Below are 26,847 nucleotides of genomic sequence, written 5' to 3' on the forward strand. Positions count from 1 at the left end.
GTGACAGAGGAACTACTGAGGACTTCAATGGAGATAAAAACTAGGCTGTCAGAAACACACTATACCAACCTTATGAAGCGTACCGAAAAGAGACTGATACAATACAGGCAGACCTGAAAGAAAAGGAGAAGGATACATTTTTAAGGGACAAAATACACTACGAGTCGGGCAAAGTGTTTGGCAACAGAAACAAACCCATAGGACGCCCAAGAGTACCACCAAGGCGCAAGGAATACTGGACCTCAACAACAATGTTCACAATATGCGGTTTACTAGCGTTTTTGGTGACAAGAGTTTAACATTTCTAGATGTGCAGTTGGATGCTTCCTCAGGTCAGCTGATTACTAAAGGGTATTGGAAAAGTACAGAGGTAAATTCACTGCTTAACCATGAAAGTTATACCCCTACCTATGTTAAAAATTCACTCCCTTATGGTCAGCTGGTCTGTTTAAGGCGGATTATCTCAAATATTGCTTCTTTTGATTTGCAGGCAGAAGAATTACTAGAAAGGCTACATATGAGAAATTATCCTGAGGCCATGTTGCAGCAAGCATACACTAAGGTGAGAGATCTTGATCGTACTAAGCTATTGCAGAGGAAAATAAAGAAAATGCAGCAACATGGCTCCACGGGATAAACGCTTTATTTTTTCAATCAAATACAGCCCCATGGAGGTGTGATAAAAAATGTGATCCACAAAAATTGGTTTCTGTTGGCACAGGATGTTTTCAAAAAGAAACCCTTGATAACATTTCGCAGAACTGCAAATTTAAGGGACAAATTGATGAAGGGACATGTGAACACGGCACAAACAAATGTAACCCGCTTTAAATGTGGGTCATGTAATTGGTGCAGTCATATGTGTTCAGGAAAGACAGTGCAGTCGGGCAGTGAATTATTGAAGATTCACCAGCATATAAGATGCTGCACAAAACCAGTGGTCTATGCTATCACATGTTCTGTGTCGGTAAGATGGTGAGACCTCTTAATGTCAGATTCTTCGAGCATGCTAGATCTATAGTGAAGGGCAAAGGATTCCCCAAATTTATAAGACACATACGAGAAATTCATGGGGGGGGATGTAAAAGCGATGTCCTTTATGGGTCTCTTTGCTTATTGATGGCTTATTGGTGGGATCTGAATACATTACTATTGATAAAAGAAACTGCCATAATTTTTAGAACAAAAGCCTTAGGGCAATTGGGACTTAATGACCGAAATAATATCAATGTATCAATATGTAATACAGAAGACATGGATTACATTGAGAAATGTTATGTATTCTAGGTAGCAATCGAATACTGGTACTTGTATGTGTTTTTATCTTATGTTTTTCCATTTTGTTTGATATCATCCACTATTTACTGGTGCAATGACTATACTGTTTTATATGGGTGGAGAAAGGAGAAGTGACTTAGGGACCAGTGGAAGCCGCAGCCGCTGCGAAACGGACATTGTACCATTACTTCTCCCCCTCCCGACGCTGTTTTTTTTATGTCTTGACCGGGAATAAAGCTTGAACCACATCTGCATCAAGTGCCATGAGTCTTCTTTATTTCTGCTAAGATCTTGTAGGGTCCCCAGCCAAATAAACAAACAGTAGTATTAGATGCAGGGTTAGACTCCAATGGGATTGGGATGCCGCGGGTCCCCCAGGACCCAGTATAGAACATTCAGGAGTGGGCGGTTTTTAGTCTTTAGTGAGTGCGAGTGGATAGAACATACAGCGGGTCCCCCAAAATCCTATGCAGTCCCACAAAGCTCTGAAATTCCACAGGGGGCTGATGAAATGGCAGCACAAGGGGGGGGGGGGGGCGGGGGGTGATAGAAAGGCACTAGAGAATATTGAAATAGCATGGGGGTAATGAATTGCACGGGGGGGTGACTATCTCTAAAAGCTGTGACAAAATGTTTTTGGGAACAGTTGGGATTGGACACACATGTTGTGGCAGTGGGCAGGAGTGGAACACCTTGCGGGAGCGGGGGGTTATGTACAGAAATCCTGCAGAAGCGACATTAAGAAAACAGTTTCATGCAGGAAGCTACACTAAAGCCTCTCTTCATGCTCTATTGTTGAGAGTTTTACCCTATGTTGCTGCTGCTGCAGTTCTCTCCCTTCAGATCACTATTCAGGTCAGTCATGTGACGAAAGGACAAAGAAGGCAATCCAGTGAATAATATGGAACTATCATAATTATGTTATTGTTTTTTATTTTATTTCACACCACATCCCTCTCCTGATGCTCTGAAACAGGATATCTAGGAGAAAAAATGGTACAATAGGGCATCTAAGAATTCTGAGATGTTGCTAATTGTTGGGGCTGCAATATATTCTGCAGGTAGCACACATAGCTGCCTGCCGAATAAGAATATTGAACAATTGTAAATATCTATCTATTTATTGTTGCCAAATACTTTCCAAAAAGGTTTGAATGAAAACTTCATACAGATGGGCAGATGAGTAGATGGGCAGTGTTTATTCATGTCTAAACTGTGTAATGAAGTACTATCTGTCGCCCATGTACATAAAAAAAATGCACAAGGAAGTAGTCAATGACAAATTCTCTCCAAAAGGAAATGGGTCTCTAGGCCTGGTACTAAACTGAGACTTTCTGTTCTGTATAGATCATTAGATAACTGAAAGGTGATACCAGTATATAGATAGCAAAGGTACTCACAATATCTGTTGCCTGCAGATCAGCATCACCCTCCCTCTAGAATGACCTATGAAAAGGTTACAGAGAATGCCTAGTAACATTTCCAATTCATGCCACTGGATCAGGATGCTTCACAGAAGGATTAGTTCTGGGTGGGAGTTCTGGGTGTTCTAACTAATCCTCCTATGTAACATCTTGCTATGAAGCAATGAAGGAACTGTCTGATTTGCAACTACGTCTTCTGAGTGCCATGGACTTTTCTTATGTAAGGGCTTTAGACATCCTCATCCTGTTTTAGGCTGGGTTCACACCAAGTTTTGTTAAATACGGTTCCCGTATACGTCTGGGACGAGGGGGCGGGGCTTAATTGTGGCGCCCGCACTCAGCCGTATTTGGGAACCGTATTTAATGTATGTCTATGAGCCGACCGGAGTGAACCGCAGCCTCCAGTCGGCTTTGTTTTCGGCCATATGCGGTTTCCCAACCGTAGGCAAAAACGCGGTCGACCACGTTTTTTCCTGCGGTCGGGAAACCGCATACGGCCAAAAACGAAGCCGACCGGAGGCTGCGGTTCACTCCGGTCGAGTCATAGACATACATTAAATACGGTTCCCGAATACGGCTGAGTGCGGGCCTTATACAGATTTGATGTCTTTAAGCTGTGTTCATGTGTTAAATTCTTACAGTACATTTCATACCTTTTACTGCACTTTGGCTGTTTTTGCTGCAAGATTCAAAAATTGTGGTAACAAATAATTTTTTATTCAAAATATCACCACTTTTGCCACAATGTTAGGACATTGACGACAAATATTGGTGAAAAAGCAACAAAAAACACAATGTTTGAACATAGCGTCAGGGGAGGTGTATAGCTACTATATATCCTGAGCCAATAGAATTAGCAGCAGCATACAAATCTGGGAGGGAAGGGGTATGGGAGCTTGCATCGGGGGAGGGGATCTGGTTGGTGATTATGTCATCCTGTAATTCACAGGAAGTCAGGTGATCCGGAACTAATATACTGTGATAAATATTATGATTTTTGTTTAGGTCAGGCTGATGATCACATGACTAAGCTATAGTTATAATAAGCTAAGATGCAGGTGTAGTGTAATAAAACAAATGATACTGGATAAAGCATCTAAAGTGGTCACAGCACACATATAAAATGTCCTTGTTATTTAATCCATTAAAATCCAGGCAATACAAAATAAGGTGCAATCCGACATAGTCGAGGTAAAACCTCCTCTGACGCGTTTCCGCCCTACTGGGCCTTAGTCATAGATACAAGGGATAGTATTCACAGGTATTTAAAACACAGATAACCTCGCCTACAATGGGCGTACTGGTCCAACTTAGTTTACAAGCAGCAAATACAAACAACAAAAAACATCAATAACCAAATCCAACCTATGATTCATGCCTTTAGGGTACGAGGTATTGAACAGAAACCTTTCCAATTCAATAATTTTGCGTATCTATCTACTCCCCTAAGCGGCCTAGTAACCCTTTCTATGCCAGTAATTGTACGAGCACTGACATCACCTGCGTGAGTATATGCAAAATGTTTGGAGACATTGGAAGGATTTCTTGTTTCAACATGGGTAGCTCCATAGATATGTTCACGTAATCTATCCTTCGTACGTCTGCTGGTGCAACGCACATAACCTAAATTGCAAATCTTACACTGTATAAAATACACATTATTGCAATTAATAAAATATGAAATAGTATGTATAGAGCCAGCAATTACTTTGTTAATTTCCTTAGTCTAATTAATAAATGCAGAGCAACTGCAATGATTGCCACTGCATTTATAGCAACCCTGCATTTGTGCTGTATGATTAGTGATGGTGAGTGTGCATGATATGGGGAAAAAAAAAACTGATTGTTTCTTTAAGTAAAATTTATTGAACAGCTTGATGGCCCACTGGTTAGCATTATTGCCTTACAGGTCGTGGACTGGACTGAAACATCTGCAGGGAGTTTGTATGTGAGTTACCCTTTCAGGACCGAGCAGTGAGTGATAACAGTAAAAAAGCAAAATACAGTGCAGTTGCTTTTTTTCTATTTCCCCCTGTGCTAAAATAAGTTAATCAATAATGTATATCTACTCCAAAATGGCTCCATACAGTATGATGCACTACACGTGTTGGACTCAAAACAGCATGGCTTTACTGAGGGCAGATCAAGTCAAACTAATCTCACTGATTCTTCTGACTACATCACATGTTGGATAAAGGTGTACCATGGCATCTTAGTGGTATCTTGGAACTCACTGGTATTGTTCCACAGTAAGCTCGTAAGGGTCCATGTGCTGAGGCGCTTAGTAGCACTTTACATTATATCTTGCCGGGATTAGTAGTTCTCTGTATGCATTACCGTTCAGTAAACAGACTCTCTGAGGGCTGGCGGCAGGGGAATGTCAGTGAGTACAGAGATTCAGATTCAGATTTAGATTCAGCATTATTTTACCAATCCGGACAATACAACAGTTTGTGGCATTTAAACATAGTGATAGATTCCCTTTAAACCTGCCTGGACAAACATTTATATCCTAAGCTAAAACATAAAATGAAAATAATATAAGGGCAGACTAGTTCGACAATTTGGTGTGTTTTTCAACATTCTTCGGTTTCTATCTTTAAAGAGGTTATACAGGGATAGAAACACAGAGCTAATTTCTTCTAAACCAGCACCACCTCTGCCCTCAGGTTGTGTGGGGTATTGCAGCTCACTTCCATTGAGGGGGATGAAGCCAAGTTGTAATATCACACACAACCTGAGGACAGGTATGTTGCTGTTTTTGGAAGAAATTAGCTCTATTTGTAATACCTGGAAAACCCTTTTAATCCATATAATGTTTTTAATTTAGAAGAAACAAGGTGAAAGTAAAGGGCATAGTCTGAATGTTGATATGTAAATTATAGGGTCTTCAATCCATAGAAGTTATCCTTATTTAAAAATGTGCAGGTAGTGGTTATTAGGGCAATAAGTGCCTTTATTTTACACACTTATGCGAGCAATATTTCCACTTTTGAATTTTGTTTATTTTTAAACCTGCTAAGTTTAACTCATTCCTTCCCCAGGACATATTGGTATGTCCTGGGAAGGAGGGAGCAGCTACCGGAATGTGACATCATTCTGCTCCGTTCCACACGGCCCCCGGTTTGAACCTGCCTATATGCCATCCAATCTACTCTGTGTTGCTCTAGTCTGCTTTGGCAGATAACACTGATCAATGCAGTGCAATAGCATAGCATTGAACAGTGTTAGGAATGGAAAGATTCCATGTAATAGTACCCTACGTGGACTAGTTTTGCCCATAAATAATTTTATTTTTTTGTAAAATGAGTCATGTCATTACGAAGTACAATAAGTCCCACAAACAACAAGCCCTATAGATGGGAAATTGATAGAAAATTGGAAGAGTTATGGATTTTAAAAGGCAAGGAAAACATAGAAACGCAAAAAAATTTAAAATTGTTGCGTCATTAAGGGGTTAAAGTGGTACAGTAACTAAAATTTATCCCCTATCCACAGGATAGAAGATTAGTGTCTGTTGTGGATGGTCTGACCGCTGAGGTCCCCCATAATACGAGATTAGTTTACGTTACCCAGAGTTCCCCTTTACACATTTACTTTAAATTCATACTGCTTTGAAATACAAATACTGACTGGTACAAGCTTTTGAAACATTATTTGTATTTAGAAAAAATTTTATGACTTTAAAGGGTTATAATTTTATACTTTCTGCAATGTATGGTGTGCGTAGAGGTAACTAACCAAATTAATTTAGGCAGTTCAGACATCTGACTTAATTTCTAGGAGTATGGAGTCCAATAAAATCATGGCCGAAGGAAGCACGTATAGCGTGCGAAACAGGAGCTCGGTCGCTCATCACTATCCCCCCACTACCCTCTTCCTTTGTTACATTGTTACGTGAGTATGCTTCAATAAAGAAGATTATACCAGCTGAGATGGTGAGTTGCCGATTTCTTTACTTCTCTTCAAGTGCTATATGAAAATTCTTCTATATCAGAGCACCACCAGTAGCACCCAGCTACACAGACACATATCCAACATGCAAATCTCCTCCACAAACGCAGTGCCGTGCTAACTTCTATATGAACTCCAATAAAATGATGCCCAATTTTTAACCATCCCATACTGCAAAGTATATAGAACTGTACTGATATATGTTATTTATGGAATCCCTTCTTTTCTTGTCTTGCTAATAATATGTGAGGTCTCTCACATAATCCTAATACTTTAGGTTTAGCAGACTACAGACTGCTGATTTAATAACCCATAGTATTTGGTCTCTAGTCTAGACTACAGGCTACTGTAAGGATGATGTTTATAGGAAAACTGAAGGTATTAGGCATTACCTGGGCAGCCATGTGTGTCAATAATAAATAACTAAGCATTTAATAATGCTACATTAGGGAATTACTAAATAATGAAAATCATATTTTCAAAGTGAATTTATTATATTGGAGGATCTTCATTTTCCTTCTAACAGCTTCTATTATTTTCCTGTGTTGACTACTAGATGCTAATCCACTTTGTTCATCTTCCAATCCTAACTTCACCTCTATGAGAGATGTAATCCAATGGCAATGGATTTCTCTTGATCGGATTTCTTAACTGCCCAAATTAGAATCCTAAAGAGGAAGACAGTGGCATAAAAGGGCAAAACAACTAAGAAAGGTCAGGCAAATCACTACCTATTGTGGATATTCTTAGAATGAGAAGTGACTGGTAGGAGTGATTCCGATAAAAGTAATTTATTCCCTAATGTTTACTAAGGGAAAAACATCATTGTTATTACCAATAATAGCAAATCTGGGGCCTGAAAATGTATTTTTATACTCTATTTATAGTGAATACAGATTACAGTGTACACCTTAACACAGTGTGTTGCACCCCTACCAAAGTTGACGAGCAAAAAAAGAAAAAAAAAAGGAAAATGCCGCAATGCACAATATCTTTTTATCTGTGGGTATGTAGATTACAGTTCTGCTTTACCCAGCAAATCACAAACGACATCTTCTCTAATCAGCGTCGTTCCCTTTTTTTCTCCATCCGGTCCGGGCCATCATGACTATTTCTTTCAGCCAAAATTCTTCACCATTAAACCTGCAAAACAAACCTGTTATGCTCCGCATTTTTTTTTCTTTGGGGGCAGAGGGGTGTGGATGAGTATACATGGGTGACAAAGGGGTGTAGGGGATGACAGAGCGGTGTAGGGGGTGATAGAGGGGTGTACATGGATGTCAGAGGAGTGTACATGGGTGACAGAGGGGTTGTTGGAGGTGTAGATAAGTTTACATGGGTGACAGGAGTGTAGAGGAGTGTTCATGGGTGAAAAGAGTGTACAGGAGTGTACATGGGTAACAGAGGGAAGTAGAGGGGTGTACATGGGTGACAGAGGTGTGTATATGGGGGAAAGATGGGTGTAGAAGAGTATACATGGTTAACAGAGGGGTGTAGAGGAGTGTACATGGGTGACAGAGGGGTGTAGAAAAGTGTACATGGGTGACGGGGGGGCGTAGGGGGTGACAGAGGGGTGTAGGGGGTGATAGAGGGGTGTACATGGATGACAGAGGGGTGTTGGGGGTGTAGAGTAGTGTACATGGGTAACAGAGGCGTGTAAAATGGTGTAAATGTGTGACAGAGATGTGTATATGGGTGACAGATGGGTGTAGAAGAGTGTACATGGGTAACAGAGGGGTGTAGAGGAGTGTACATGGGTGACAGAGGGGTGTAGAAAAGTTTACATGGGTGACGGGGGGCATAGGGGGTGACAGAGGGCTGTACATGGGTGACAGAGGGGTGTAGGGGTGATAGAGGGGTGTACATGGATGACAGAGGGGTGTTGGGAGTGTAGAGTAGTGTACATGGGTAACAGAGGCGTGTAAAGGGGTGTAAATGGGTGACAGAGGTGTGTATATGGGTGACAGATGGGTGTAGAAGAGTGTACATGGGTAACAGAGGGGTGTAGAGGAGTGTACATGGGTGACAGAGGGGTGTAGAAAAGTGTACATGGGTGACGTGGGGGCATAGGGGGTGACAGAGGGGTGTACATGGGTGACAGAGGCGTGTAGAGGATGACAGAGGGGTGTTGGGGGTGTAGAGTAGTGTACATGGGTAACAGAGGGGTGTAAAGGGGTGTACATGGGTGACAGAGGGGTGTAGAGGGGTGACAGATGGGTGTGCAAGAGTGTACATGCATGGCAGAGGGGTGTAAAGAAGTGTACATGGGTGACAGAGGGGTGTACATGGGTGACAAAGGGGTGTAGAGGAGTGTACATGGGTGGCAGAGGGGTGTAGAAGAGTGTACATGGGTGACCAGAGGGCATAGGGGGTGACAGAGGGGTTTACATGGGTGACAGAGGGGTGTAGGGGTGATAGAGGGGTGTACATGGATGACAGATGGTTGTAGAAGAGTGTACATGGGTGAGAGAGGAGTGTAGAGGAGTGTACATGAGTGACAGAGGGGTTTAAATGGGTGACAGAGGGGTGTAGAGGAATGTACATGGGTGGCAGAGGGGCACAGAGGAGTGTACATGGGTAACAGAGGGGTGTAGAGGAATGTACATGGGTGGCAGAGGGGCATAGAGGAGTGTACATGGGTAACAGAGGGGTGTTGAGGGGTGTACATTGGGGACAGAGGGGTGTAGAAGAGTGTACATGGGTGACAGAGGGGTGGAAAGGGGGGGCCAAGGTGGACATGGGAGACGGAGGGGGGGGGGGTGAACAGGGGTGACAGGGGGTGGACAAGGAAGACAAGGGGGATAAAAGAGGGGGGACAAAGGGACAGAGGGGTAATTGGGGGGTGGACATGGGTGATAGGGGATAGACTGGACGGAGGACAGGGGGGTGAACATGGTGGACATGGGAGACAGGGGGTGAACAGGGGTGACAGCGGGTCAGAGGTGTGAATAGGAGCTGTATGGGGGGGACATGGGTAACAGGAGAATGAACAGGGGTGACAGAGGGGTGGCCAGGGTGGACATGGATGACAGGAGGGTGGACACGGGAGATGGGGGCTGGACATGGAAGACAGGGGGGGTGAACAGGGGTGACAGGGGGGCAAGGATGACAAGGGGGATAAAAGAGGGGTGACAAAGGGACAGAGGGGTGACAAGGGGTAGACTAGGGGGTGGACAGGGGGGGTAAGCATGGGTGACAGGGATGGACAGGGGGGTGGACATGGGTGACGGGGTAGATTGGGGGGGTCGACTGGGGGGTGGACAGGGGGGTGAACATGGGTGACAGGGGGGTGAACAGGGGTGACAGGGGGTCAGAGGGGTGGACAAGGGTGACAGGGGGTAAAAGAGGGGTGGACAGGGGTGACAGAGAGGGTGGACAGGGGTGACAAAGGGAAAGAGGGGTGAATAGGGGGTTGACATGGGTGACAGAGTGGTAAACTGCCCTAAGGTCTGGTTCACACAGCATAATAAATGCGCTTGTACACTTGCACAGGCAGTGGTCATTTAGTCCGCATTGTTTCTTGCAACCAATTTTTTTGCCATTTATGGCATAAAAAATAAATCTGTAAAATTGTAAATAAAATACCTGCACATTTTTTATGCTGTGTGAACCTGGCCTTAGGCGTAGGGCATTTCAACAATGTCATCTGCAAAAATGTTTTGACTGACCTGTAAAATATAATATATAACCCACTAATAATTAACAGTAACTTTAGCCCAAACTTCCCACATATGTATGTGGCATTGGCATAGTAAAACCAACAGACTGGCCATGTAATTTATTTATTTAATTATGTTTCTTCTGTCCATGCGCAACAAAATGTAAAGATATCTACCTGTTCCATCAGCAAAAACAATTGTTTCTATGCAGGTTCTTTCTATAATATTGATCATCAAAAAAGGGGACCAGTGAATGAAGGATTATTTCTACATACTATTTACAGTTGGTCACTAGGGTGACCACAAAAATCCTATTTTTACCATCCACCTAATTATTAAAATGTAACTTTTATTGCCAAAAAAAGAGATTAAAATATGTCTAACACACAGTTCTCCTTGTGTCTCTATTAGCGTGAGATAGCAGCTTTGCTACAGTTGTGATCAGTATTATTGAGTGCTAAGCAGTCCATACCTAAACTCCTCCTTGAGGAGAATATTGAGCCCGAATGGGCAGTACCCTTTAATTGGTAGGTCACATAACGTTATTGAGTTATACATGTATACATTATTATTGATTTATTAGGCTCAATATGACAGGTTAACAGGCAAAACCCCAAATTGTTCTTTGTAGGTTATTTATTACAAAATTCTTGTAAAGAGGAAGCAAGTAATTTTGATCATTTGGGTGTAGTGCCCATTTTATCATCAATTCATCATAAAGTTTAATATCAAAGAAAATGGATATATGTAAGACAATGGTAGCTTTATTGTTTGTAAGACAAAAGTGGTGAGTCAAAAAACTGCAAAAAGTTCAAAATCTATATTGTTTCTATTACTATCGATGGATACAGGGTACAGTATGTGCACTGTATATTCTTTATACTCTTTGTAAAGGATCCTTGATGGGGTTCTATAGACAAAATACTAAAAAAGAAATAAAATAAAAGTAACTGTATACACACAAACAAAAATAGAATAAAAATGTTTTAATTCAACTAGTTTGTTAATATGCAAAAAATATAACTGGACCAGCACATATGGATAAAAAAACTACTTTTTATTTCTTTATTAGAACATGTTTTAATTCCATAACATCCATAGACATACAGAAATAGATAGAAAAAGATGCAGGAAAAACACATCTAAAGTCAACTAAACCTTTTAAACCTTAGCGGTTCTTACTCATAAGATGGATTTTTCCAGCATCTTTTTCTATTTTTGTTTGATATAACAAAACGTCATCTTTATCAGAAAATAACAGGGAACTGCTTCACAAAATGTGTTTATCAGCCTCAACCCTATTCCCAAATGTATATTCCTGAATCCTGATTGATATCCCTGAGTTGAGTATTTTACGTAGCTCGCATCTGTCTATCCAACTCTCCCTCATATTATAGGTCTGCATAATAGGGGTGTTTCCCCACTAGTTTAAACTCCAAATGTATTTTCGGAATTAAATACGACAAAAGTTTTTTCATTGTCTATTAAAGTGAGGAAAAGAAACACAAAACAAATGAGTAACATAAAAGTATATGTTGCTGTAGAACCTCCTCAAGATGCACAAACAACCGAGCAAATGGAGAAAGATGAACATAAAACATCCAGAAGTACTAAAAGCAGTGAGTAACTTAAAGGGGTTCTGTAGCGAAAAGTAAATGATCCCCTATCCACAGGATCTCCTGTTTTGTGCCTGGCTGTCTGAGAGAAGTGCATGCTGGGGTCTGCACTCGCTCCATTTGTTTCTATTGGAGTGCCGGAGAGGCCTAGGTACAGCACTTGGCGCTCCCATGTAGAATGAATGGAGAGCGTGTCTTCTCTTAGAGAGCCGGGGCCTGTTCAGATCACAGTAGGGTCTCAGCGGTGGGACCCCCTGCGATCTGATACTTATCCCCTATCCTGTAGATATGGGATAAGTTACTTTTTGCTGCAGTACCCCTTTAATGACATATTTTTCCATCTTATACTACATGACACATAAATATATATGTCTTATGTATGTTATACATATCACCAATACCTACGAGGTATATAACATGCTTCATGTTGTGCCATCCATTGTAGTTTCATCGAGATATCCTGCCAACCATTCTGCATAACCGCCCTGAGAAAGATACTATTACCCAATTTTGTAACCACATTCCAGTATGTTTCATTAGGAATCAGTAACACACAGCACCATCTTCAGGTTGCAGACATAAAAATGTGATGTATCAATGGGGGAATGATGGTTACCCAACATTAAATCATAACGTGGAGATCAGTCATCCTCTACTAAATATTCCACGATTGACCCCGTGTGCTATTAGTATTGTATTGTATTGTATTGACTGGGATCAACAATCCCTATATAGGCAAGTTGATCATTTTCATGACTTCTAAGCCCTCTAGGTAATTATAGGACATGAATGAATGTTGAGATGATGGAAACCCATTGTGTGGTGCCAGGTCACCTGATGATGGCGCCTGTGTCCTGGTGTAGGTCATTAAATAAAATCCAATATGGGCATATCATGGGCAAAGTCAGCAGAAAAAGGGGATGAAAAGTAATGGAAACACGGACACTATTTCTCCGGACTCGAGTGCACGGGAAGCGAGTGTACGGTTGTAATTTCTTTACATGGTCGCTCTGTCATGTCCATCCTTTTACCATCATTCTGAATCATATATACAATGTGTTTGAGGTCCAAACTGCGGGTCAGCACCTCCAGGAGTAGTTCATCCTTCTGAACACCTTCCATAAATTCTTCAAGTGATAGTTCACCTAGAAAGAAAATTGGGTAAAAAAGAAAAAAGTTTTTTCTTTAAAATTTTAAGGTTTTTAATCCTGAATACCCATTGAATTTACAATGTAGGATTAACCACCAAATCAACAACAAAAAATAAATATACGTACATTACTATCAGTTAAGGTTAGTATCTTTGCGCCTTTAAATCTGCTGTAGGTTATACATTTGTATGGAAAGGATAGGCTCTCTCTCTCTCTTTTTTTTTTTAGTCAGATCATTTTTATTATAAAAATTAAGGTTTGTGGGACAGCATATGTATTAGACAATGTTGTTACAAATGATATAACAATAGAAAGAACACTTAGAAATAATAATAAAAAATATATTTTAGTATGTTTTAGTGTTATATTTTTTTCTTTTAAAGTTTTTCAATTAGTTTTTTTATACGTTTATTTTGTTACATACAATATAATAATAGAAATAACACTCAGAAATAGTTATAAAAAATATATTTTAGCTGGTTTTAGTGTCAGATTTTTTTCTTTTAATGGTATTCAATAGGTTAATGTAATGTGTACAGCGCTACGGAATCTGTGTGCGCTATATAAATAAAGAAATATTATGTGCTACAGTACACAGGTGAAACTAGAAAAATTTGAATATTGTGCAAAAGTCCATTGTATTTCATTAATGCAACTTAAAAGAAAAGGAAATATGAAGTGCTTTAAAATCCCCTGGTAGACGGATGCGTTGACCCTGGACTTAAAGGAGTACTCCCGTGGAAACCTTTTTTTTTTTTTAAATCAACTGGTGCCAGAAAGTTAAACAGATTTGTAAATTACTTATTACTAATTACTAATTAATTATTTAAAAAATCTTAATCCTTCCAGTACTTATTAGCTGATGAATACTACAGAGGAAATGGTTTTCTTTTTGGAACACAGCGCTCTCTGCTGACATAATGAGCACAGTGCTCTCTGCTGACATCTCTGTCCATTTTAGGAACTGTCCAGAGCAGCATATGTTTGCTATGGGGATTTTCTCCCACTCTGGACAGTTCTTAAAATGGACAGAGATGTCAGCAGAGAGCACTGTGGTCATGATGTCAGCAGAGAGCTCTGTGTTCCAAAAAAGAAAAACATTTCCTCTTTAATATTCAGCAGCTAATAAGTACTGGAAGGATTAAGATTTTTTGATAGAAGTAATTTACAAATCTGTTTAACTTTCTGGCACCACTTTAAAAAAAAAAAAAAAAAAAAAGGTTTTCCACGGGAGAACCCTTTTAATGAAGCACAGTGCACCAACACCAGCAGATGACATGGCTCCCCAAATCATAGTAAGTGGGATGGGGTGGGGGGGTCTTTGGGGTTTTCATGGGCTGTAAGCCATAATCACGGCTTGAACTATTTTGCTTTGCATGTAATGAGTCTCTCTCATAAATTGGTTTCACCTTTTAAGTTGCATTACTGAAATAAATGAACTTTACACGATATTCAAATTTTTTGAGTTTCACCTGTATGTGTGTGCCAGAGAAATAATGATAATTACCATTGCTCCTATTTGTAGTTATAATTTGTGTCAGTGCGACCTCTAGTGGAAAACCATTGTAAGTACAAGAAGTGAAATTGCAGCATAGAGTCTAGTCCTTTTAGGCAGAAATCATGTGAGCAAATAAAACAAAAATAGCTCATGAAAAGTCAGTGTGATATAAAAAGAAGCATAAAAATCACTCACCATCACCGTTAATATCAATTTTGTCAAAAACCATATCTGTGAATTCCTCTGCGGTCATCTCATCATTACATCTGTTAATGGCCCTGATTGCCTGAAATAAACAACAGTGGGTTTGGTTTATCCATGGGTGCTTTACATTGCCAAGATGGAATATAATCTACAGAATTTATAGACCCGATCTATTACATTTCTTCTCTTACCTTTATTATATTGAGAAGTTCTCCTCTGTCAATGCAGCCATTCCCATCCACATCATAGAGTTTAAAGTACCACCGCAACTTCTGCTCCACTTTACCTTTTAGGACTAAGCTCAGAGCAGCTACATACTCCATAAAATCCATATAACCATCCTGAAAAAAAAATGATGTGGGTAAATACATGTCTGGCTAAAATATAATATGCATAACCATTATTATGAACCATTATTATGATTGTATCTATCTATCTCATATCTATCTATCTAAATAGCAAAGGACCGCAGCACACACAGGTAAACTTCAAAATAGGTGAGTATTTATTGCATCTTCACAGCAAAATCAGTGCAACGTTTCGGCAGTCTCTGCCGAAACGTTGCACTGATTTTGCTGTGAAGATGCAATAAATACTCACCTATTTTGAAGTTTACCTGTGTGTGCTGCGGTCCTTTGCTATTTGGATTTAACATGGTGACCCTGACCAGGAACCAGATGATGGCTTGCCCCGAATAGATTGTATATACCTACTGTGGTTGTGCTGCTTTTTGGACTTTTTATATCTATCTATCTATCTATCTATCTATTTATCTATATACTGTATAGTTTATGGGGATTAAAGGAAGGCACTCAGTGGCATCTGTCAGAGGTATCTGTTTGGCTTATATGGCAGAAAACATCCCTGATGTATGTCGCTAATAGCCTAAACCTATGGCTTTTTAAAGGAAAGAGGGGATTTGGAAATTAGCACAATATACATCAGCACCAAGGGTCAAATCCTGGGGAAAAAAAGTACGGGAACCCACTCAAGATTTCTACTCAAGGGCTGGTCCTGCAGGACTCCTGCTAATGAGAACAGTGTTTCTGCTGTGGAAAAAGTGCAGGAATGCCTTTCCCATGCTTTCCTGCAATACTTGAACCCTGATTAGAACAAAATAGGGGGTCACTTACTTAAATGTGTTCAGTTTTTGCATAGTTCTGTAATCTTGAGCTGCATTGCACTGTTGTGTCACGGGGGACGGGGAGACGGCACATTCAGCTCCCCTGCCTCCTCTATATTCTCTGTCTGCCCCGTCCCCTTCTTTAATATGCTAATGAATGCTGTGGGTGAGCGCTCTGTGCACTACCCTGCTGTAGTGTTGAGCGGCATAGACCATATTCGAATTCGCGAATATTTGCGAATATATGGACGAATATTCGTCATATTCGCGAATATTCGCATATTCGTAATATTCTCGTTTTATTTTCGCATATGCGAATATTCGCGTGTGCGAAAATTAATATATGCGAAAATTTGCACATACAAAAATTAGTATAAGCGAAAATTCGCATATATGAAAATTTGCATATGCAAATTTTCGCATATGCGCAAATGTGCACACCGGTCTCACACAGTAGTATTAGAGCCTTCTTTACACCACACGAGCTGGAAGCAGAGAGGGATGATCACTGTGATGTGTACTGTGAAAAAAAAAAAAGAATATTCGTAATTACGAATATATAGCGCTATATTCGCGAATATTTGCGAATTCGCGAATATGCGATATTTGCGAATAAAATTCGAATTGCGAATATTCGCGAGCAACACTACCCTGCTGCCTTCATTGACATAATAATTAAGGGACGGGGCAGACAGAGAATATAGTATATTGCTTTACACAGCCTGATCATTGTTGGCTGCACATTTCCCCTTCGGCTGATAATTGTGCTTTTATGGGCCACACAGAAGGTGCTCATGCAGTGAAGAAGCATATTTCCATTTTTTAGCTAAATGCTGTCCCTTTTACATAGGCCAGCTATTGGGAACAAACATTCCTAGGAACGTTCATTCATCTAAAAATCTGCACATGTAAAAGGGCCTTTAGAGTGCCTGAGCCATTTTAGTGCTCCTTAATAGAATAGATTCCCGAATACTAATAATATACTTGTTTAAGAGTTGGGTTTAGTAATGCATCATAGTTTTATTGACATTATTGGGGCTGTGATACAATCACACACAGCTTGTGGACAGGTATGCACAGTTTTGGGGCGTAAACGTGCATGTTGTTTGAATCCTGTACAACCTCTTTAAACCAGTGATTCCAGCAATGGAAGTCAGGTACTTTAAAATTAAACTGAAACATGCAAGTGTTGGTTTCCCTGTAGTGAACCAAAGATAAGCAATGCATTATCTTTCTGAAAGAGGGATTATGGATCCTTGGTCAGGGAAAATGAGGTACTATTTCTTTTTGGCAGCAGCAGGTATGTTGCGGGTCCTTCTTTATTTAATCCCAGGATAAAATACACAAGCGGATACAGGTGCTGACTAATTTCATGTCTCAAAGGCTCTTAAAGTGTACCTGTTGTTAGCAAAAACTTTTTATATAATGTAGATAATGAGGGGCATTTATCAACCCTTTTACCCGAGTTTTTCTGTGTAAATTTGACGCAAAAAAGTCGCTACTGCGGCACCGTGACTTTTCATGCGACAATCATCTATGTGAGCAAGAAGAGCAAGTTTAGTTTTTTTGACTACGGTACGCGGGTTTGAAAACTTTACTTGGTTTAGTCAGGTATTTATTAACTGGGACAGTCGCAGCTGCGCAATAAAATGTCGCAACGGCCGTAAAAATTGACTAAATTTACTCCATCTCCAACATGGAGCAGGAAAAGCTACTGCCGTCCGGGCTCCGACATACTTTCTCCCCGCTACCCTCACTGCGCTACAGGGACACTGCAGTGATTTACATCCCACCCCTCTCACCTGCCAGCGCCACACAACTCCCATCTGTCTGCTAACTGTTGCAAGACTACAAGTCCCAGCATGCCCTTACAGTGAGGACACGCTGGGAGTTGTAGTCCTGTAGCAGCGGGAGCTGAGCGGCGCGAGCGGGAGACAAGGGGGGGGGGATATCAGTGTCCCCGTGAGGGTAGCGGGGAGGCCATATGAGGAGCCCGGGCGGCTGCACTGTAATGTCAGCCCGGGCTCCTTACATATACCGGCGCCGCAGACTCCTAAATTCCCTGCGGTCATTTCACATTTCCCGCTGGGTCCTGGGTCCCGATCAGAACAGTGACTTGATTAGGGCATATAGGGGTCTGTCGGGGGGGCGGGGGGGGTCCGCCAGCATACACCCCCCCCTCCCCCACGGCCTTCACCTGCGCTGTCCCCGACCGTAACCACCCCGGCCTTCACCTGCGCTGTGCCCGCCCGTAACCCCCCCCGGCCTTCACCTGCGCTGTGCCTGTCCGCCGTAACCCCCCCCAGCCTTCACCTGTGCTGTGCCCGTTCGCCGTAACCCCCCCAGCCTACACCTGTGCTGTGCCCGTCCGCCGTAACCCCCCCCGGACTTCACCTGCGCTGTGCCTGTCCGCCGTAACCCCCTCCCCCCCCCCCCCCGGCCTTCACCTGCACTGTGCCCATCCTCCGCTCCCACATCTTCGGTTGCGCCGGCCTCCGCTCCCATGCTCCCATGTCCCTCTGTCAGTGACGTCACTCACAGGGCGCCCGGAGAGAAGGATCGCTGCGCTGGATGGGTGAGTGTGTGTGTCTGTCTCTATCTCTGTCTGTGTGTCTCTGTCTGTGTGTGACTGTGTGTGTGACTGTGTGTGACTCTGTGAGTGTTTGTGTGTGTGACTGTCTGTGTGTGACTCTGTGTGTGTGACTGTCTGTGTGTGACTCTGTGTGTGTGACTCTCTGTGTGTGTGTGCCCGGGCTCCCTTTGCAGGACTACAACTCCCAGCATGCCCTTACTGTAAGGACATGCTCGGAGTTGTAGTTGTGCAGTGCAGGCGAATGACAAGCTTGTCCCCTGCCCCCAGCTGTAGGACTACAACTCCCAGCATGTCCTTACTGTAAGGGCATGCTGGGAGTTGTAGTCCTGCAGCTGGGGGCAGGGGACAAGCTTGTCACTTGCCCACACATCTCCTGCATCACACAACTACAACTCCCAGCATGTCCTTACTGTAAGGGCATGCTGGGAGTTGTAGTTGTGCGGGGCGGGAGATGTGCGAGCAGGTGATAATAAATGTACTAACCCATTTTTATTATTTTTTTATTCTCATTTCAGATCCGTGTATCCTGTGGACTCCTTCAGATTCGGTGGACTACTTCGATGACCAGCATTTTTTGTTTGATTTTAATAAAATGGTTAACGAGGGCTTGTGGGGGAGTGTTTTTTGTAATTTTTTTTAAACCTGTTGTGTTTTTTCCTTACTTTACTTGTCAGGCTTAGTTGTGGAAGCTGTCTTATAGACGGAGTCCATTACTGAGCTGGGCTTAGCGTTAGCCACAAAAACAGCTAGCGCTAACCCCCTGTTATTACCCCGGTACCCAACGCCACAGGGGTGACGGGAAGAGCCGGTACCAACAGGCCCGGAGCATCAAAAATGGAGCTCCTGGGCCTAGGCGGTAACAGGCTGGCATTATTTAGGCCGAGGGCCAGTAACAATGGTCCTCGCCCACCCTGGTAACATCAGGCGTTACTGTTTGGTTGGTATTTGGCTGAGAATAAAAATAGGGGGAACCCTATGCATTTTTTTTTTAAATAAATAATTAAACATAAAAAAAAACACATAGGGTCCCCCGTATTTTTATTCTCAGCCAAATACCAACAAAACAGTAACAGCCTGATGTTACCAGGATGGGCGAGGACAATTGTTACTGGCCCTCCCCAGTCTAAATAACGCCAGCCTGTTACCGACTAGTCCCAGGAGCGCCATTTTTGATGCTCCGGGCCTGTTGGTACCGGCTCTTCCCGGCACCCCTGTGGTGTTGGGTACCAGGGTAATAATTGGGGGTTAGCACTAGCTGTTTTTATGGCTAACGCTAAGCCCGGCTTAGTAATGGACTCCATCTGTAAGACAGATTCCACTACTAAGCCTGTCCAGTAAGTAAAAAAAAAAAAAAAAAAACACAACAGGTTTAAAAAAAAATTATTACAAAAAAACACTCCCCCACAAGCCTTCGTTAACCATTTTATTAACATCAAGCAAATAAAAACGCTGGTCGTCGAAGTAGTCCACCGAATCCGAAGGAGTCCACAGGATACATGGATCTGTAGAAGTAACAAAAAAAAAAAAAAAAAGAGTAAGTGCATTTATGGAGAAAAAACAGTGTTAAAAAATGTAATAAACACACACACACACACACACACACACATATATATATATATATATATATATATATATATATACACACACACACACACACACACACACATTTTTTTCAAAGCTGCATAGTGGTGTTCTGTAGTCATTATTTGGTTTTTGCTTATGTGTGCTAAAAATAATTGTATTTAAAAGTGATTTCTTGGTTTTTGCTTATGTAAGCCAAATTTATCAACCTCTGTGATAGTATGATAAATATGTCATACATAAGCAAAAAAATAGCAAGAAAAAAATGACTACAGAACTTGCTTACCAAAGCAACAATGATAAATGTCCCCGAATACCATTATATTTATATTTGTAATATACATTGGTTTGAAATTGTGTATATTGTTGGGTGAAAAAATGCTGTCCCTGCAGCTATTGTCTGTGTGAGGAGCCCAAATACAAGAAGTGTACAGAGCCCTGCTTGTCCACCCTCACTTCCTGTATTTGGTCTCCTTACAGAGACACACACAGGCAATAGCTGTGGGGACATAAATGTACACATTTTTTAACCAATGTATATTATAAATATACATATAATATTGTTTTCTACATTATATAAAAAGCTTTTGCTATTGAGGGGTACACTTTAATCATGGCATGATGCCATGATTAAGGGTCCTTGTCTACTGGCTGGTTGCACAAGGGAAGCTGGATGAGGATCTGAGCTAGACACTTGCTTTTCTTATATTCTTCTTATGTATTCACAGTCACAGTATTCAGTTTCAGATGGTAAGTAAAATAAAAGACAATGGCAATGAGTGTTGTGTAGTTTTCTTTGTGGGTTTTAACTCCATACAATTTTTTGCCCACTGTATTTACTAAGGTTTCCCTACATTTTGCTCTTTTCCCTACATTTTGCTCTTTTTTACACATGCTCTGATCTGTAGGGTTTTCCTCAGCTCAAATCCACTACATTTCCTGTGGAAACCTTAGTAAATGTGAAAAAGTCAGGGACATGCCCCCTTTTCGGTAGCCATACCCCTGTTTCCCGATGACCATGCCCTTTTTTGTTTTTCTCAGTAAAATGGAGAGTTGGTCGGGTTTATTCCAATTCTGGCGCAATTTCTGGCGCAGACAGAATTTCTGGCGCACATGTCATGTTTACAATAGTAAATCAGGGCAATGTTAGAGCTGCTGGGGACCTAAGCAAGCAGCCTTTCCCTCCGTGCCCTGTAAATTCAAGGGGTTTCCACCATTCCAAGAAGACTTGGTATAGAAAATGAGGCAACTGTATGTAGAGTAATTGAAAATATTAGCTAATCAATCCTGGGGCATTTCCGTTTGTGTGCATTGTGGTGCATGTGGTTTCACTGTGGGGAAGAGCCCTGTAAAAATCTAATCTGAACCATTGATACCCTTTTAATTTTAAAGGGGTACTACAATGGAAAAAAAAAATTAATCAGCTGATGCCAGAAAGTTAAACAGATTTGTAAATTACTATTTAAAAATATTAATCCTCCCAGGACTTATCAGCTGCTGTATACTAGAGAGGAAATTGTGCAGTTCTTTCCAGGCTTACCAGAGTGCTCTCTGATCATGTCAGGAACTGTCCAGAGCAGTAAAGGTTTGCTATGGAATTCTCCTCCTACTCTGGACAGTTCCTGACATGGACAGAGGTATGAGCAGAGAGCACAGTGGTCAGAATAAAACATTTAAAAAAAAAAGAACTCCCTGTGGAGCATACAGCAGCTGATAAGTTCTGGAAGGATTAAGATTATTTAATAGAAGTCATTTACAAATCTGTTTATTTCTCTTGCACCAGTTGATTTAAAAAAATGTTTTTTCCACCGGAGTACCCCTTTAAGGATCTTTATGAAAGTTTCCATGTGGATGTCCCATTGCTGCATTCTGTTATAAGACCACTAGATGGCACTTTTTATGACCGACGAGGATATTTCCTTCATAATCGGTTTCAAACTACAACATACAGCAACCTGACTTTGTAGTTCATTTTATTAATGTCTTTTGCTGATGATTTCTCTCTGGTGGGTGTGTACAAATATGTGGGGAGTGATAAAATGGTAAAAGAACAATTCTGAACTATGGGCAGTCTTCATTTCCCCCCATCACATATTAAATAAGATATCAGCAAAATATTGCTGTTGATTCATACAAAGTTATTTTTCTCATTAAATCATATAGAATAATAAACTGTTCCATGCTCCTTTGGATGCTGTATTATAAAATGCCACTTCCTCAGTAATACGGAACACTTCCCATAGTATGTAATAAGGGAAGACTGTTGTGCAGCACTGTAGCTTCAGCAATGCTGTATATTGAAATATGTTATGATTGTAGAGGTTGAAAAAAGGTTAAAGGGGTACTCCGGTGAAAACCTTTTTTCTTTTCAATCAACTGTTGGCAGAAAGTTAAACATATTTGTAAATTACTTCTATTAAAAAATCTTAATCCTTCCTGTACTTATTAGCTGCTGAATACTACAGAGGAAATTCTTTTCTTTTTGGAATGCTCTCTGATGACATCACCAGCACAGTTCTCTCTGCTGACGTTATTATAATAATAATAACGCTTTATTTATTGTTGTCCTTAGTGGGATTTGAACACAAGTCCCCAGCAGTGCAAGGCAGCAGTGCTAACCATTGAGCCACCATGCTGCCCTTAGCATACATCTGCTATGCATGGTTGCTAAAATGGACAGAGATGTCAGCAGAGAGCACTGTGCTCGTGATGTCATCAGTGTTCCAAAAAGAAAGGAATTTCCTCTGTAGCATTCAGAAGCTAATAAGTACTGGAAGGATTAAGATTTTTTAATAGAAGTAATTTACAAATATGTTTAACTTTCTGCCACCAGTTGATTTAAAAGAAAAAAGGTTTTCACCGGAGTACCCCTTTAATAATAGAAATGTATGTATACTCACCTGCTCATTCCCTGCCATTGGCATTCTGATGGTGCTCAGGTCCCTGCTGCCCACCACTTTCTAGCAACAAGTAGTAAATACACGCTTGCCAGTTGCTGACCACAGTGGTGACCGGCCTCAGCCGATGATTGACTGAGCAGGTATGGTTTATGTGGACATGTCAACAGTGCAGTGAGCAGTGGGGACCCGGGCACTCTCAGAACACTAGTGGCGATAACTGGACAAGTGAGTATACATTATTTTTTTTTTACTTTTAAGGCACCCTGACCCCATTTAAAAATGCTTTGCCTCATAACACATCCCAATATACAGAATTAGAATGTTACAGTTCTGCAAAACAGTCTTTTCTTGGTACATAATACAGGAAGTATTCAGTTTATTGCAGCTATTTCTGTAACACAGCAATAGGCATAGTAAAATATCATTACATTCTGTAAATGACGTATATAAAGTACCAAGTATAGGATTTTCTATACAATGTCTTCTGTGTGTAAAAACTTACAAGGTAAATATGAAAATTAATGTAATATTTTAGTTGCTGGATCCTGCAGATTTTTACACAATGCAAAACCTGCTGCGCAAGTGTGCGCTTTTCCAGTTCCTGCACAAAAATTATTATGTTGCCCAGATTACATCAATTTGCGCAAATGACCAGAAGCCCCCTGGGTAGTTTAAAAAGGTGAAAAGCTTACATACATTTCTACGCCAGTTGTTCACTGGAGTACATTTTTGCTAAATTTTGTGCTTAAATTTTTGCACAAATGATAAATTCAGCGCATCAAACCAGTGCATCTGCGAACTATGTCCCCTGGATGAGCACAATGAGAAAAATGGTGAAGCCAGCTCAGACAATATAAAAAATAGTGAAAAATGTCATGATAATTTCAGCTGAAGTCATTGGGCAAAATAAAACACATGGCACACACACACGATGAACAGAAGATGAACTGACACTAAAATCTTTCCATGATGGTTTTTCTCTGTGACAGTTTCATGCTCACTTTTTGAGACCGTTTTTCATTCAGTCTTATGAGACAAGAAAGGGCTTATACTTCTCCCTCCTGTTAGATCCATTTCTCACTTTGACTCAAAAACTGTAAGAAAACTACAGTGGGGGCTTTCCAAAAACTTGTGTGTGACACCAGCCTAAGGTCATCTACCTCTCTGGCCCAGATGTCACCACACTAATATCCAAAATCCCAGGTTGTCTGTCAACTATAGCTACCTTCTTCTCCTGCTTTCTCAAACTCAACATGGAAAAAACAGAATTAATATTTTTTTCTAACCAGCCCCCCCCCCCCCCGATTCTATCCTTAACAGTCAATTGAGTCCCATATGTATGCTGCATTAGGGTCACCTTCAATTCGGCGTTGACTTTCAAACCACACATCCAGACACTTACTGCCTCCTGTCACCTATACCTTAAAAACATCTCTCGAATCGGCTCATTCCTCAACTTTGACTCAACTAAACTACTGGTTCATGCCCTAATCATCTCTTGCATGGACTACTGTGGCCTTCCATTAAACACTCTTGCTCTCCTCCTGTCTGTCCTCAACTCTGCTGCTCGATTAATCCATCTCTCACCTCGCTTTTCCTCTGCCTCTTTCCTGTGCCAATCCCGTTATTGGCTACCCGTTGCCCAAAGAATTCAACTTAAGCTGTTCACCACAACATACAAGGCTATCCACATCCTGTCCCCCAACATACATCTCTGATCTGATCTCCTGATACCGCCCGTCTCGCAATGTCCGATCCTCTCAAGACCTCCACCTGTGCTCTCCCCTCGTCCACACCTCACACGACTGTCTACAAGCCTTCTACCGAGCTTCCCCCACACACTGTAACTTAGTATCCCAACACATCCAGCTTTCAACCACCATCAAGACCTTTAAGAGCAACCTGAAGGCCCATCTCTTCAAGTAAGCCTACAAACTTCAATAATTCTACTGCAAGTGCACTATGAATGACTACTTCACCACCTGCTCACAGATGACCAGATATCCCCTCACTTACTGTTTCCTTCCCCTCTCCTTGTAAATTGTAAGCCATTGGAGGCAGGGCCCTCTCCCCCTCTATGTCAGTCTGGAAGTTACTCTGTGCCACGTTTATTGTTCCTGCATTTATTTTATGTACTTTTACTCTTATCAAATCTAAAGTGCTCAGGAATCCAGGGTGATATATAAATAAGTAAATAAATAAATAATAATGATAATTATAATAATGCCAGATCCCCATCTAACATATTTGCTGAAGATTGTCCTCACCGAACTTTTATGTATTAAATCTACAGTAGCTAGAGATGCAAAAAAGTGGTAGAAATTTTAAAAAATCCCATTAAAACTATTAGCACAAAATCCATCAGGATATTGATCTGCAGAGCAGATTGGAAATCTGGAAGTTAGAGACTACCATAAATTTGCAGTTGTCGCTTTGGATTGTAAGACAGAAATTATGCAGAACCACAACAATTTAAAATTTCCCCAAAAAACAACAATATTCTCCACAGTGGCAGTTCCATAACAAATCCATATAATTTGGTGTGGAATTGCTGTATATATTCCTTCACATGGGACTGTACCCTTATGGTCTAAAGATAATAAAAGGTGTAGTCAAATTACCTTGTTAAAGTCAAATGTGTCAAACATTTGTTCAATGTATTGGTTGGATGCTGGACTAAGATTCTTGAGACCAAAAAACTGCTTGAATTCATGCTGGGTCAACTGACCAGATGGACACTCCGTCATAAACTTTTTATACCATCGATGGATTTCCGTGGCACTGAGTTCTTCCACTGCTTTTCCATCCATATTCCCCATTTTTAAGCACTTAAAATGCTCCTGCTACTTATTCGTGTAGAAAAGGTGGTTTCCAAAAATATAATTTCCAAAAGTTTACCAGTTTTGTCTAGTAATCCTTTTGCAAGTGTTCTGGGGCTATGGTCCTGCAGCTTCTAGAAGTCCAGTGTGTGTTCTTCAAAAGTCTAAATTAAAAGACAATCAAAATCTGAAAGCTTCCCCTAAAGAACCTCACAATTCCACGACTGGCCAATGACAGAGCTTCTTAGAGAGGAAAACCCTCGTGTCTATGCAGATGGTATTCCCTGAGAAACAAATACACCCCCCACTCCATAAGCTATCTACAGTGATTAAGGAGAAACAAGATTACAGGAGGAGGTGGTTTAGGATGCCCCTGAAAAGATTTCTAATCTTCTAATCGCAGATCTGGCTCTGACATTGTTAATGACCTATGAACGCTCTAACAATAGCATAAAGATATTAGTGCTGCTTCATTTCCTTGCATGGAATCATTATAACATTAGGGCTGTTGATGAGTAGCTAAGGTCAAAAGGTGCTTAAGAGATGCACAGGTATTTGTAGTCTTGCCATAAAATACAACTGCAACTATAAAATGGAAAAGAGTTTCATCTAGTTTAAGTGCATTCTAAGTTCTCAGAAATGTCTACCCTGTTTGACATCTATTAGCCAGAGCAAAGGGCATCTCTCACTTTGGAAAACCTTGCATGTTCGTGCATTAAAGCGGTACTCCACCCCAAGACATCTTATCCCCTATCCGAAGGGGGTCCCGCTGGTGGGGACACCTTGATCTTGGCTGAGGCACCCAGACATCCAGTGCATGGAGCGAACTTTGCTCTGTGCCTGATGACTGGCAATGCAGGGCGGAGGTTCGTGATGTCATGGTCATGCCCTGCTCATGACATCACAGCCACGCCCCCTCAATGCAAGGAAGGGGCATGATGTCACAAGCCTCCGGCGCTGCAGCCGAAGCTCTGAAAAAATGCTGGGTGAAGCAGGGAGATCGCGGGGGTCCCCAGCGGTGGGACCCCCGTGATCAGACATCTTATC

The 26,847-nt window shown here is 41.3% G+C and overlaps 1 protein-coding gene across 1 annotated transcript; it reads right to left on the reverse strand.

The window, feature by feature from the left end:
• Positions 1–12,876: 12,876 nt before the first annotated feature.
• On the reverse strand, positions 12,877–25,800 carry GUCA1A (guanylate cyclase activator 1A). The gene is made up of 4 exons (XM_056560190.1): positions 25,603–25,800; positions 14,976–15,125; positions 14,776–14,866; positions 12,877–13,076 (listed from the first exon to the last, which is right to left on the reverse strand). Exons 1-4 carry the CDS (start codon positions 25,798–25,800, stop codon positions 12,877–12,879), a joined length of 639 nt encoding a protein of 212 aa, XP_056416165.1.
• Positions 25,801–26,847: the final 1,047 nt, after the last annotated feature.

Source organism: Hyla sarda, chromosome 2 (assembly GCF_029499605.1).
Source record: "Hyla sarda isolate aHylSar1 chromosome 2, aHylSar1.hap1, whole genome shotgun sequence".
Taxonomy (NCBI): domain Eukaryota; kingdom Metazoa; phylum Chordata; class Amphibia; order Anura; family Hylidae; genus Hyla; species Hyla sarda.